General features: G+C 45.9%; 2 protein-coding genes across 2 annotated transcripts; one reads left to right on the forward strand and one right to left on the reverse strand.

Moving 5' to 3' along the window:
* Window positions 1-4,477, forward strand: LOC108657458 (pancreatic lipase-related protein 2). Its single transcript, XM_018110068.3, has 3 exons — window positions 1-441; window positions 2,334-3,238; window positions 3,306-4,477. The coding sequence occupies exons 1-3, from the start codon at window positions 324-326 to the stop codon at window positions 3,894-3,896; spliced, it is 1,614 nt and encodes a 537-aa protein (XP_017965557.1). The 5' UTR covers window positions 1-323; the 3' UTR covers window positions 3,897-4,477.
* A 4,496-nt stretch (window positions 4,478-8,973) lies between these two features.
* Window positions 8,974-13,403, reverse strand: LOC108657459 (protein mab-21-like). Its single transcript, XM_018110070.3, has 3 exons — window positions 12,466-13,403; window positions 10,528-11,081; window positions 8,974-10,427 (listed from the first exon to the last, which is right to left on the reverse strand). Exons 1-3 carry the CDS (start codon window positions 12,666-12,668, stop codon window positions 10,078-10,080), a joined length of 1,107 nt encoding a protein of 368 aa, XP_017965559.1. The 5' UTR covers window positions 12,669-13,403; the 3' UTR covers window positions 8,974-10,077.
* Between the last annotated feature and the right edge of the window lie 679 nt (window positions 13,404-14,082).

The following is a 14,082-nucleotide window of genomic DNA, read 5'->3' on the forward strand; positions in this document are numbered from 1 at the left end:
AGTACGCGATTTATTTACGATAAGATTAATTTAATTAAACAAACAAAGACAATAACTTTAGCTATTGTCTTAGCTTCTCCAGTTAAGCTATCTATAAAAGCTAAAAAACTAAAAGAATTTATAAAATTCAAAACTTTGACGTGCGGTGTAAATGTGATTTAGTTTAGTTTGTGCCTAAAATGTAGACAGACTGCACCACAGCAGCAGCAGCAGCAACAGGTGAAAAACGACCAATAACAACTATCTTAACAACAACAACAACAACAACGAGAACGAGAACAATTGACAACGTGCAGAACTGAAGAACCATCGAGGCTATCGAAATGTATGTGGCCAACACAACAGGTGGCCTAATGCTGCAGACGATGCTCTACTTGGCCAACCACACGAGCCGTGCCGCCGTCAACACGCTGATCGATATGCCACCGGCACCCAAAAGCGGTAAGTGTTCCGACCAGATCGACTGAAAACGGGTCTATCTATCACCGCAGACACCGACGATTGCCCAATCTAGGCGACCAAATCGCTCGGCTGAAATTCCTTTAGCCAGAGCTTTTTCTATTTTTAGTTTTGCGGTTCCCAATTGATAATAGAAAAACCGCAGTGAAGTTTATGGTACAGTGAAGCCCATGCATGAATAGATGCAAATTTCTTAAACAGTTTCTAGCACTCAAGCGCTGCTTAGTTTTAGTCTATAAGAAATTCTGAAATTTTAAATAGTTACAATATGAAGCTTGAAGCGGATTCTACTTTAATTTCTATGTTTTCAATGTAAATCTATGAATCAAATACTTTTCCTAGTTTACTGTAAACAAGATACTTTTTCTGGTTCACTTTTAATAGCTCCAATGAGCCTTATACTTTTCTTAACCAAACAATTTTCCGTGTTACCACGGTGCATTATTAAAATATCATTTTTATGGCTCAAATTTAATAGTTCCAAACTGAATATATAAGCTAGATAGCTTTTGTAGCTTTAATTTTGTAGTTCTAGTAAACCAAATACTTTTCCCAGCTCAAATATCTGGCTTCTACTTATTCCAATTCAAATCCTCCTAACTGTTGTAAGCCTCTCCTAGCCAATTCTTTGTATATCTATACATAGAGACATAGACATCGATCAATATTTTAGTACTCAGCTTATTTTAAATGAATAGTGCTTAAATGAATAGTATCTGGTGTCTATAGAGCTGAGTGTCAGGCGATAGGGAATGTGCATATATGTATACAGATAAAAAGTGCTCAAGTTATATACATATATATGTATATATACCAATATGGGAAGCTCAACAAGGGAAAGGCTTACTATATATAACCTATACATGTATATTCAAAATGAGTGTACGCTCCATTAATACCACAAGTTTGATGACTAAGCGAAAAAAGGCATTTACAGTAACGACATGAGTTAAAAACTTTAATTAAGAACTTTAGGTGTTTTTTTTTTTTATAGCTCAACTTGAGTCAAGTACTTAAAGCTGCTTTAGACTGGTTATAGTGATATGGGCAAGTATAGGGTATGCGCAGGTCGACTACAAAAAGCTGTTGAGAAACATTTCTATTACATTTCCATGAGTTTCTTTTACATGCGGCTCAGCTAGATTTTCCCAGTCTCAGAACTCAAAATGATCAACAGAAATACAAGACCGGGAATAACGAATATCTGAAATAGCGAAGCTTGAAGTGTTTCGAGTAAAAGTCGGCAGACAATCATCGAGAATGAATGGCATAGATGACAATCATAATTTGGCATTTAGTGAATTAATCAGCAATTTAACAGTTGATCTCTAGATCTTTCGATAGTTTGATCGATCGTTTGGCCATCTGATCGGTCGAGCGCATTCCAAGTGCCACGCAACGTTGAGCAGCTGGAAAAGGAAGTCGATGGGAAATGTTGCGCTTGATGGAACAGTCAATGACATCGCTAATTGGCTAACAGTCAATTAACAGTGGCTAAGAACAGGTGCAGTTTGGCAGCTGGCTAAGGTCTAACAGTGACTTAACATACCCTTAAATGTCATTTCAAGTTAATGAATTTATAGACTCTTTAGCTTAGAATGGCATTAGGCATACAGTGATTGCTATGTTAAGTCACTGTTAGGGCCAACTCCATGCTTTTCATAGCAGATGCAGCATTTCGCTTAACAGGCTCTGTTAGATAATAATGTGTGCAGAATGTTGAGCCGAGAAAGAAATGTTAATAACATTTGCTAGCTGTTAATGCCCCGTCATAATGATAACAGTCGATTTTCTTAACAGTTCCATAGCATATCACACTACTGTTGCTAACATTGCACTAATTTTCCCATCTTCTCCATCTTCTCCATTCACAGATATTAACGAGGTAAAGTGCTTCGGCGTCTACGGCTGCTTCCCGATCAACGGGCCATGGAACACGGTGACGCGCACAATCAGCGTGCATCCGCAGAAGCCGTCGGAGATCGAGCCGCACTACACGCTCTACACGGACCGCTCCATGGAGCACGCCAAGTACATTGACCTCAACGATCCGGACAGTGTGCAGACCATGGGCATAAATCCCAAGGGGAAGCTCTATTTGGTGGTGCACGGCTATTTGGAGTCGGGCGCCATACCCTGGATGCTGGAGATGGGACGGACGCTGCTCAGCCAGTGCGCGGAGGGCGAGTGCGCTGTCATCATCATCGACTGGGGGGGCGGCTCGAGTCCGCCGTATGTGCAGGCGGTGGCCAATATACGGCTCGTCGGCTCCATCACCGCCCACGTGATTCACATGCTGTACGAGGAGCTGCGGATGCCCAATCTGGACAATGTGCACATCATTGGCCACTCGCTGGGCTCCCATCTCTCCGGCTATGCGGGCTACCATCTGCAGCACGATTTCGGGCTCAAGCTGGGCCGCATCACGGGCCTGGATCCGGCTGCGCCGCTGTTCACGGACACCGATAGGATTGTGCGCCTGGATCGGTCCGATGCCAAGTTCGTGGACATCCTGCACACGGACGCCAATCCGCTGATGAAGGGCGGCCTGGGCATCATTCAGCGCATCGGGCACGTCGACTTCTATCCGAACGGCGGCTTCGACAATCCCGGCTGCGACAAGAAGCTGCAGGAGGTGATGAAGAACAACCGGAAGAACACCTTCTTCATGACCATGCAGGAGTTCATTGGCTGCAATCACCTGCGCAGCGAGCAGTTCTTCATGGAGAGCATTACGAGCAAGTGTCCCTTCCTGGGCATCACGTGCGACTCGTACGAGGTAAGTGACTGGGAGCCGCCTCCTGGTTGGCCATGCACGCCCTAATCCGTTTCCTTTGATCCTGCAGAGCTTCAAGGACGCCAAGTGCATTAGCTGCGATGAGCCGGGCCACCTGTGCATGCGCATGGGCTTCCACAGCCAGCAGGACTACGAGGAGCAGAAGAAGCGGGGCTTGATCAAGCCGAAGGATCCGCCGCCCGTCTTCTACATGATGACCAGCGATCGTCCGCCCTTCTGCCGGGCGCACTATCGCATAACGGTGCGTGTCTCCAGTCACGACGAGAGCACACTGCACGGCGGCGAGATCGGCACCCTGTCCATTCGCCTGCACGAGGAGCGCAACAAGAAGAAGACAACGGAGCGCATGAAGTTCTCACAGAAGGCCATGTACTTCGAGCCGGGCTTCGAGTATACGGCCTTGCTGCCTGGCCGCGACCTGCAGCAGCCGGGACACGCCAGCGTCTACTGGGAGTACCAGACGAACTTCCTCAATCCGCTCACGTGGCGCATCCTCTCCTCGCCGCGCATCTATCTCGAGTACATTCTGATCGAGTCGCTGGAGTCGAGCGATCTCTATCTGAAGCTCTGTCCGCTGCACGAGGGCGCCATACTGTCCGGCACGGAGAATATTCTGCATGCGCACTACTGCAAGGACTAGCCAGCCCATCCAATTAGCCTCTAGTTCAATTCATCGATAGCTTTTCTCTGCTGCTCTCCCCAAAAGCGGGCAACACAAACAACTCTCACTCAGTGAGGCCACTCAACCAATTCGCTTGGTTTCTGTCTTGGCTGATAGAGGAAGCTCACCACCTATTGACACTCAACCAATTCGCTTGGTTTGTGTCTTGGCCGAGCACAGTTGAAACTATGCTCATTATGTGTGTACGCTGTACGCGCCTGAATTGAGCACAGTCTTGACTGTTCCCGCTGTTTGTGTTCAGCAGAGACACACACCCACACACTGAGCAGCATTGTTTGTATTTTATTATAGTATTCGCGCTTGTCCCATAATTTATTCAAATTGCAGCGGAAGAGGAAGAGCACAATGTTATTTATCTATATATATGTATATATATATATATGTATATATTTTATATATGTATAGTTGTACATACATATGCATGTCTAATTGTTATTTATGCTTATCTAACTTTTTTTTTCATTTTTTTTTTAAATATACTTAATTAGCGTATTTATGTTAAGAAAATTATTTGAAATAAAAATAGAAATGAAAAAAAATACTTGAGAACGTTGTCATAAGTGGAAGCTCAGCCAGCCGAACTTCTGCTTTGCTAGTCTCAGTCTCTGTTTCTTTGATCATGTTTGAGCACAGCTTCTCTCTCTCTCTCTCTCTCTCTCTCTCTCTCTCTCGCGCTGTTTGCCCTTCGCTTCTTTCCTCTCTTGCTGTTCATTTACGCTCCTAGCACAGCACTAGGCGAAGATCCTATGCTTTTTCCAATAGTTTGTCTCCTAGAGCCGCTGCTCTCTCTCTCTCCCTCTCTCTCTACTGAATCTCTAGTGAATCAAGTCAATTACATAGATTAATATATGTATATGTATATAGTATATATAAATATGTATATTTCCAACTCGAGCTGAGCTTCTTTGCAGTTAGATCTTTCCTTAAAAAAGTAACTTTAGCTCATTTCTAATGAATTACCCACACACACACACACACACACATACCCACACACACACACACAGACATACCCATACACATACACACATATCCTTCAGCTGTTGTTGTTGTTCATAATTTAAATGCTTATCTTGTCATCAACATCTATCTCATATGTGTGTGTGTGTGTGCGTGTTCGTATCTGTATCTCTTTACATATAATTGATACTATCTGCATTTTGATTTGACTCGTTCGCCTTGACTGTGCCCCGCTCCGCTCCCTCCCTCGGTTGGCTTACCTTTTGTTGTGGCTTGGGCACATTCCACAGGTTGCTCCAAAGTTCTGCCTTGGCTCTGCCGCCCTTTGCCTGCCACGCCCACCCCATACAATGCTCGTCGCTGATGATCATGTTGACAATCTTTCTTGCTGCTGCCCCTTCCTCTTCTTCTTCTTCTTCATCTGTTGCTGCTGCTGCTGCCTCTTCTGCTCCTCTGGGCATTTCTCGGAATTTCACAACTGTTTCAACATGTTTTTTTTTTCGTTGGGAAACCTTTTTTCTCTCTCTCCTTTTCAGGTCTGTCGCAGGTTTTGGTGTTTTTTTTCTGTGGTTTTCTCTAATACGCGCGCATATTCATTAATAATGTTAATCGATTTGAAATCAAACAAAAACATATAGATATATGTCACTTGTTCTCCTCCCCCCTCTCTCTCCCTCCCCCTCTCCCTCTCACTCTCTGTTTCTTTGCTTGACGACCTCTCTCTGTGCTTCTCAATCCTTTGACTGCTCGTCTGTAAATTGCCTGCAGCTGTGCCATGACCTCAGCTTCGCTTCCATCTTAATTAGTTGTTCACCTCTTCAGCAATCCCCCCCTCTGTCTTCCACCCCCGGCTGCATAAATCAGCTGCCAAGCGCCGGCTGAGCGACATCAAATGCAACTCAAATCAAAATGTCATAACTTCCACAGCGCCGACACAAGCGACAATACGTCAACATGCCACATAACCACACAGAGTCCGCCGCCTATTCCCGCCCACTGGCGTGGGGCTCTCGCCTTTAATTAGTCGCTGCCCGCCCCTTCCCCACTTTACTTAACGGCACCCGCCCAACTCTTTTTCGCCTGCGCGTCGCAAACAAATCACATAATTATGATTGAGCGCAGCCAACGCCAGATTCCAGATCCCCGATCCCAGTCCCATCCTCAATCCTATCCCTGTTGCCTAGCCCTTGCCCCAGCTACCGTTAGCTCGACCAGCTGTGGCGCATTTTGGGGCTTCGTTTATGGCGCGTGCATAAAAATAAATCTGTCCGGCTTGCAGCTGCCGTAATTGAATGCAAATGCCCATCCAAAAATACGCCTCATCTATTGAAGCGATGCAGCCCACTCCCTCGCCTGCCTCTCCCTCACTCTCCCTCCCTCTCTCTCTTTCTCTCTCTTGTAGCGTGCAGGCGACAATCTGCTATAAATTATCGTGTGTAGGTGCCACAGCTGCCCCCCTCAGCCACCTAGGCCTAGGCAGCCCCCAGCCTCTATGCTCCATTGTGTTTGCTGGCGATGCGTGGAAAACTAATTTTCCAATCCCCACTCTCAGTGCTAAACTCACTCCACTCTCTACCTCTGTCTACCCCTCTCTCCCCCACTCTCTCTCTCTCTCTCTATTGAGAAATCTTTTGCCTTTTTCCTGTGTCGTTTATCTTGGGCACATTTTGATATTCATAATTTGTGGCGTGTGGCTCCGGCGTACTCCTTGTGGCATGTTGTTAAATTGCACCACGTGTTTTTGATAATGACGACATAATTATCCCAGTTCCTGCCCCTACAGACTCGAAGACAAAGCCAAAGGCTGGCAGAGAGAGCAGAGGCAGAAGAGCCAAAGAGAAACCCAACGAAACTCCAGCAAGAGCATGTCTTCAGTCAAAGTGCTCTCTGTATGCGATAGTCCATGCCTTGCACTCGGTCAATCTTGATTGATTGACCCGCTGAAGCTGCGATAGTCGCAGTGTGGGAAGGATAGATAGTAGGGAATTGTGGATGGGACAGTAAATGGGAAACAGCTATCGGCTAGAGCTATAAAAGTTCTACGGAAAGTAACGGGAGTAGTGTGCCTAAGCCTTTCAGTAGATGGAAACTCTACTCAGATGACTGTTAACTTAACATCCGCTCTTAACTGCAGGCTAACATTTGCAAGGAACAAAGCGACGGGGCGTGTCAGGGGCAGAGAGCGCGCCATGCTAAGCCAAATGTAAAGGAGGGACAGCGACAAGGAGCAAAAGGAGCTGGAATGAATAATACAAAGAAATCGCTCGCGGTCATATAGAGCACTAATTTAAATATCATTAGTAAACAATTAAAACAAAGGGAGCTCCCTTGACAATGCGGGCTGGTATAATACCAGCTCGCCTGTCAGCGCGCGACACGCCCACGGGCGGTTGGGAGTGGGGGAGGGGGGTGCGATTACATAAATGTCACAGAGCGAGAGCCGAGCTTAATGAAAGGCAAACAAATCAAAGGGCGACATTTCAGTGTTTTGGGTCGTTTTGGCTTTACGCAAAGTTGTGACAGGTCGCAGAGAAAAGGATTGCGCGACATAAAGGACATGGAACAACAGCAACAACAACAACAGCAGCAACAACAACAAAAAGCCCGTCAAGGAATACGAAAAGGATTGCTTTTGTTGTTGGGCCCCAGCTCTTAATTGCATTTCATGAACAATTTGTCAAAACACACACACACACACACACACACACACACACACACACTCGAGACTAAAGCGCCGAGCTAGCTCTCCTCGGGCGCTCTACCCCCCGCCCATCGCCTGCCGTCGAAAGGAAAAGGCTGTGCTAACATTTTTCTAATTTCCACTCTCTAGTTTATAAACGTGCCTTATCTGCAGCCTGCGGCCGTTCACATGGTCCATGCGCCGGCTTTCGGACACGTGGCACCCCCCAGAACCAGCCTCCCTCCCCCTCCGCACTGCCCCGCAGCCCCTCAAGTGCGCAGCCGTCGTGACGCTCTCGACCGCAAATCACCTGATGCTATTTTTCCCATTGCGTACAATAACGTCTGCCACGCCCCGCTTAAAAGCACAGGGGCGTCCACCCCTACACGCCCTCACCCCCTCGCTCCTTGTCTCTCTGTCATAATGGCTTGGCTGGTTAGCTATACAATATGTTTGTAATATGATCCTGCGTGCTTCAGCATAATTTGTTATTTTAGCTATCGCATTATGCTACCTCTGCAGCAACCCCAGCCTACCAGCCGCCCCAGCCCCCCCCCCTTCTACCTTTGATTAAACTACGCACTTGGGTAAGGCATGCAGACATACATATATACACATATATATACTTATACGTAAATGGATTTCTCGCAGCGGAACATCTTTTGTCAGCCAAAGCAAAAATACAAACAAAACAAAAAAAAAAAAAAAAAAGAAAAGAAAGAAAAATATCGATTACATTCGCTGAAAAGTTTTTGTCTGTATGCAGAGGCTGAGGACGAAGCAGCAGAAGGAGGTGGCGGTGGAGGTGCAGGAGAAGAAGGACAGCGCTCATTGGAGGCCCCAGGAATAACATAACCATAAATAAGGGTAATAAAATTGATGCTCAGTTGTCGCTGCAGCTGTCCTGCACTAAGAGCAACAAATAAATTGTTGCTGTTGTTGCTTTTGTTTTTGTTTTTGGCGATCGAGCAATACTCATAACACTAACTCACAGTCAGCATGGCAAACAGCTACCAACTTTTAATGAGCTCTCTTCTTCTGTCTTTCCCTCACTCCCAGTCTCACTCCCTCTCTCTCTCTCTCTCTCTCAGTCCATGAACAGTTCACCAGGATGTAAATGCAGCTTAAAGTTTTGTGACGCAGCTTTTTCAAGGTATTTGTTCTTGTTCCTGCCTGAGCAGCAAGCAGAGCCAATTCATCCGTTAGTCTTCATACTCAACTTGAGCTCAGAAAAGCTTTTAGTGTCTCTGTATTGGTGTGTCTCAAGCTTGAGCTCTGCGGCGAATTGCATTTTCGACTATGCTCTGCATAGCCAATTCGCCTTGATAGTAGCTTTAAAATAATATTTGTGTGCACACATACAAATATACATCCATAAAATATATACATACACACATATAAAATTTGCCTTGGGCTATTTTAAAATTTATTTCATTCAACTGTTTCTTAAGCAATCTAAGTATAATAATTAACTTTATATAATATGTATATTAAAAAAAAAGAATTTTATATAATTTATTAAAATGTTCACTTACATTTTGTACATACATGTACATGTACATACATACATATGTATATGTTTAAGATAACTCAAGGAGGAAGACAAATATCTATGTATATAGTATGTGTATTGTCCAAAAAATTTTGGTTTGTTTTTTAAGTCCAACAAATATCTTGACATCTAAATCCGGAGTAAATACATGGCAATACTTTGTATATGTATATGTACATACGTGTAATTGAAGTATTCGTTTGTCGTAGTTGTTGTTTCTGCTTTTTGTTCGCATACAGCTGTCTTGCATGTATTGGTATTTCGAGTACTTAAGAGAGTGAGCACTCAATTTCGATAATGAGAACGGATTCGCCTCACACTTGAGCTCACTTGCAAAGCGAAGCCGACAAATGCTCTTTTTTTTATGTTTCGTTGTTGTATCTCCTTTTCACTCTTGCTGCTGCTGCTGCTGCTGTTGTTGTTGTTGTTGGTGTAACTGTTTGTGTTACGTTTTGTCTTGCTTTGTTGTTTCGCTGCAGTTGTTGTTGCTGCCATTGTGTTTGGCCATTGGGCGAAGCATGCGAACAGCGGCGAGTTATTAAAAACAATATTCGCCGGCTAAGCGCAGTCAGGCGTGCAACGGGAATGACAGCAGCAGCAGCAGCAGCGGCAGCGGCAGCGGCAGAGGCAGCGAATTTGGATTGAGGAGTGGGCAATGTGCGGCTTATCTCGCATCTTTGCATTAACACTTCGGGTTTCGCCGCCTGCTATTGTTGTTGTTTTTGCAGCTATGCGCACATTTTCACACACATACAAGGAGGCACACGCATGGCACAAAATGGCTGCCAGTGTTGGCATTTCGCTTATCAGATCAGCGCAATCGCTGCGCTGTGACAATGAAAATTTAGCACCTTGAATCATACACACACATACGATCACACACATACATACAATTGCACGCTCTCTCTCTCTCTCTCTCTCTCTCTCTCCTCTCTTTCTCACGTTTGCGCTTACAACTTCTCAAAGGCATTCGCATTGGTGAGCATCTCACGAGTCAAACGCCAGACCTGCTTGGCGGCCTGCTCCAGGGCGCTGGGGGATTTGCCCTTGAACATATCGAGGCTGGGCAGAAAGTAGTGCGGACAGCGACGGTACTGCAGGCAGGAGATTAGCTGCAGGAATATCCCATTCAAACGGTCCGCAATGCAGCCCTCGTCCCACTCAAAGTCACGCGGATGCTTCTCGCACTCGTAGAGCAGCAGATTCTTCAGATGATAGGCGCTGATCGGATTGCCGGGCAGCTCCAAGTGCCGGTCACGCAGCGTCTTCAGTATGCTCAAGCAGCGACGACGGCAGCCACCTTTGAAGATTCACATCATCATCACCATCATCACCATCATCATCATCATCATCATCTCAGTTGCCAATAGATTGTTAAATCTCTCTCCCCGCTCACTCACCTTGCAGCAGGCGATTCTCGGCCTCGAAAAAGCTGAGCACCCAGGCATCGCCCTCCATGCTGGCCGCATTGTTGTTCTTGTTCTGCATGACGATGCTCTCCTTGGAGAGCAGATCGAACCCCTCCGTCTTCACTTCGGCCACGATGTTGGGATGCGGCCAGGGTATGTGCGGCATGGGCCAATGGGCCGCCGATCTCGGCCAGATGCCGGAGCACTTGAAAGCCGGCGTTATTTGCACCACGAAACGTTCCCGGATGCGCAGCTTCACCTCTGTCGTATCGCCCATCATCTTGACCATGTCCCGGTAGATGCTCTTATCGCACGCCTGCGCCACCAGCGTCTGGAACCGTGCGCGTATCTTCCGCGACGACAGATAGCCGGACGCTGTGATGAACTCCACCCACAGTGACATGGAGCGTTTGCGTCCGTCGCTCAGCTTCAGCACCGCACAGCCGGGCAGAGTGCCGTCGTCCACAAAGTTGAAGACGCCCATCTGGTTGAGGTAGAGCACGATCTCGAACTCATTCGGTGAGATCACCTCGACGCCCTCGAATCTGCAATGGAAGCAACACACACACACACACGCACACATATATATAAAGTCAGAAACGTATTGTAATCCTCGACTCAGCTTCGGTATCGACTGCGTCTAATCAATGGCTGCCAATTGGAGCTGCGTAATTCGGTCGCCTGATACCTGTCAGCGCTCTCCTGCCTCACCGGCTATAATCGCACAACAACAACAACAACAACAACAACAACAACAACAACAATGGCAACACTGTGCTGCTTCTTGAATGGCATGAAACATGCGATGTCATTGCTGTCAAGTCATGCTCCTCGGCTTCTCCTACTGCTCAATATCGATTGCATCTACCCGACGAGCGCCGCAGTAAGTGTGAAGGATTAATGATATATGTATCTATATGCTATAAGTTTATAAATTATACTTTTTTAATCATTTTAATTTCGAGATATGATCTTAAGTGTATATGTATGTACATCTATACATATATGTATACCCAAGTAGAGGTTGATTCTGAAAATATTGCCAAAACTCTATAAACACTATGCTCTAAATAATGCTTTGATACTGTATATAGAGCATAGTGTATATAGAGCTTTGGCGATATTTTCTGAATCAACCTCTACTTGGGTATACATATATGTAAAGATGTACATACATATACACTTAGGATCATATATACTTAAGATCAGATCTCAACTAACATCTGATCAAATATTAATTTATAAAAATATATATCGTATCTTAACTCAACTAAAATCTGATTACATTTTTCGATAGGGTTAAATTCAAAAGTTAATAAATTTGATATATGCTTGAGTCTGGATCTATGGTATTACCTACATTCGTGTTTGAATGGAGTGTACAAGTGATGGATTATATTAGTATACTAGTTAGTCTGATATCCTCAAGCTGAAACGGCATATAATCATATATGTTTCATAGTATATAATATCGAAATGTATAATATGCCAAGTAATTTATCACTGTCCTGGCCATCGAATCCTTGCTGAGGACGTGAAAAAGTCATAGAACACGTCATCGATTGATAAATCGATAGAACAGGTAGAAAATCCTGAGGCTAAGGTATGAGACTGTCTTATCTGAATTCTAGATAATAAAGATAAATATAAGAAAATTTCACAATTCGAATAAATGTGACATATTCTTCTAGAACGTTTATAGAGAAAATTTTTTGTGAGGAACTATGGGTATTGCCTTCTCCAGTTTCCCACTGCCTCTATAAATATTTTTGACTATATCATTTCACCTCAATATATGCCCTGAATAACATCAATTTTTGGAAGAACTTTTCCATTTGTCAATCTCAAAGGCTTCATAAAAATCAATAAAAATTTCCCTCAGTTTGTTTAGGCAATTCGAGTGGGGATTTTCCACTCTCAGATACTCACCTGCCATTGCACTCGACCAGGCTGGATATGAAGCGGGGCTCCTGCAGCTCCACCTCCTTGAGTATGTCCTGGACAATCTTGCAGATCTCACGGATGGCCGTCGCCGTCTTGAAGATGCGCGCTTGGACGCGCTCGGCGCAGAAGCGATTCAGCTGGTAAATCATGCGCGTCTGGGCGGCCATCATATCCGGCGGCACCAGCATCTCGAGCTGCGATGATATTTATGTTAGATGGGGCAATCGGGTGCCCAAGCACGGGATGTACCCAGAAGGTTGCCTGCCCGCGCTGGCGGCTAACAACAAACGGCGGCGTTGACGTTGATGTTGAAGTCGAAGTTGGAGTCGGAGTTGGAGTTGGAGTTGGAATTGGAGCTGACCTCGAGCGTATGCCAATTATGCGAGCTGCAAACGAAATCGGAAGCGGCTGCTGAAGCCGAGCTGAAGGTGGAGACGGCGGAGGTGCAGGAAAGGGCGGTGCTGGAGTAGACAAAGGAACAATTCAATTGTGAGTTACGTTGACAGGCGAAGTGGCAACAATGGGTAGCAGCACAGCGCGAACTCTTGACTTTGGCTTTGCTTTTGTATTTATATTAAATGTCGCGTATCTTCAATATAGATCTGTGTATATCTGTGTGTCTGTGTGTGTGTGTGTGTGTGTGTACCGAGCCGGGCTGGATTAGCTGTGGCGATTGCGTTAATGCGGATGCGTTATGGCCGAGCCGAGTTGTCGTGCGTCTGTCGAATGCCTCTGCCACAGCCTCGACGGGCTCGATGCGCTGCTGCGATGCCAGCTAACAAAACACTCGATGCCGATTCAGGCGAAAAGATACGCGGCCGAGTACGAGTACGAGTCCCAGTCCCAGACCCAGTCCGAGTGCGAATCGGAGTCCGGAGTCGTTGCTGGCGTTGTAAATCTCGCGAATATTTACAGCTTTGCCAGATAAAGCACACACAAACACACACACACACACACACATAAAAGTGCACTCTGTGTGTGTGTGAGTGTCTCATGAATGGGCTATGAGTACACCCACAAAGGCAGCTGCAGCGAGAGCCACGAGCACCAATGCAATTGCAGCCATAGATACAGATGCAGATACAGATGCAGATACAGATGCAGATACAGATATGGATGCAGTTATAGATGCAGCTGCATCTGTCAGCGTGTCACGTGACACATGAGCCGCGTGATTGTCGCCTCGCTGGTCTCGTGCCAATTCGACAGCAACAACAACAATGTATCTGCATCTGCATCTGTATCTGTGTATCTGTAAGATACATACACACATCTAACTGCAGCGAGCGCTGACTAATCAAAGGCACAGCGCCTGCAGCCATGCCAAAGTATCTGAGAGCGTACCACAGCTACCTCTCTCGCTCACACGTCTTATCTCTCTCTCTCTCTCTCTCTGCGCTTGGCTCTGCCATTGGCCGGCGCTAGCTCCGCCCACAGAGCGCGGCGAGCGAGCGCTCAACATGCCGTCGGCCTGTCGCTGCGTCCGTCTGTCACGCAGCGGCGCGCTCTTTGAAGTGTCTCTCACTCTCACTCTCTCTCTCGCTCGCTCTCCGACTTGATTGTGCGTGTGTGTGTGTGTGTAAATTTAATTTGTTAAATACA

Source organism: Drosophila navojoa, chromosome X (genome assembly GCF_054131105.1).
Source record: "Drosophila navojoa isolate 15081-1374.11 chromosome X, UAZ_NAV_1.0, whole genome shotgun sequence".
NCBI classification, from domain to species: domain Eukaryota; kingdom Metazoa; phylum Arthropoda; class Insecta; order Diptera; family Drosophilidae; genus Drosophila; species Drosophila navojoa.

Excerpts from the sequence above, each read along its gene's own strand:
- LOC108657458 (XM_018110068.3), top strand. The coding sequence starts at position 324 with ATGTATGTGGCCAACACAACAGGTGGCCTAATGCTGCAGACGATGCTC. Across the intron at positions 442-2,333 it reads GCCACCGGCACCCAAAAGCG|ATATTAACGAGGTAAAGTGC; the intron begins GTAAGTGTTCCG and ends CTCCATTCACAG. Across the intron at positions 3,239-3,305 it reads TCACGTGCGACTCGTACGAG|AGCTTCAAGGACGCCAAGTG; the intron begins GTAAGTGACTGG and ends TTGATCCTGCAG.
- LOC108657459 (XM_018110070.3), bottom strand. The coding sequence starts at position 12,668 with ATGCTGGTGCCGCCGGATATGATGGCCGCCCAGACGCGCATGATTTAC. Across the intron at positions 11,082-12,465 it reads CTGGTCGAGTGCAATGGCAG|ATTCGAGGGCGTCGAGGTGA; the intron begins GTGAGTATCTGA and ends CTTCCATTGCAG. Across the intron at positions 10,428-10,527 it reads CGAGAATCGCCTGCTGCAAG|GTGGCTGCCGTCGTCGCTGC; the intron begins GTGAGTGAGCGG and ends GAATCTTCAAAG.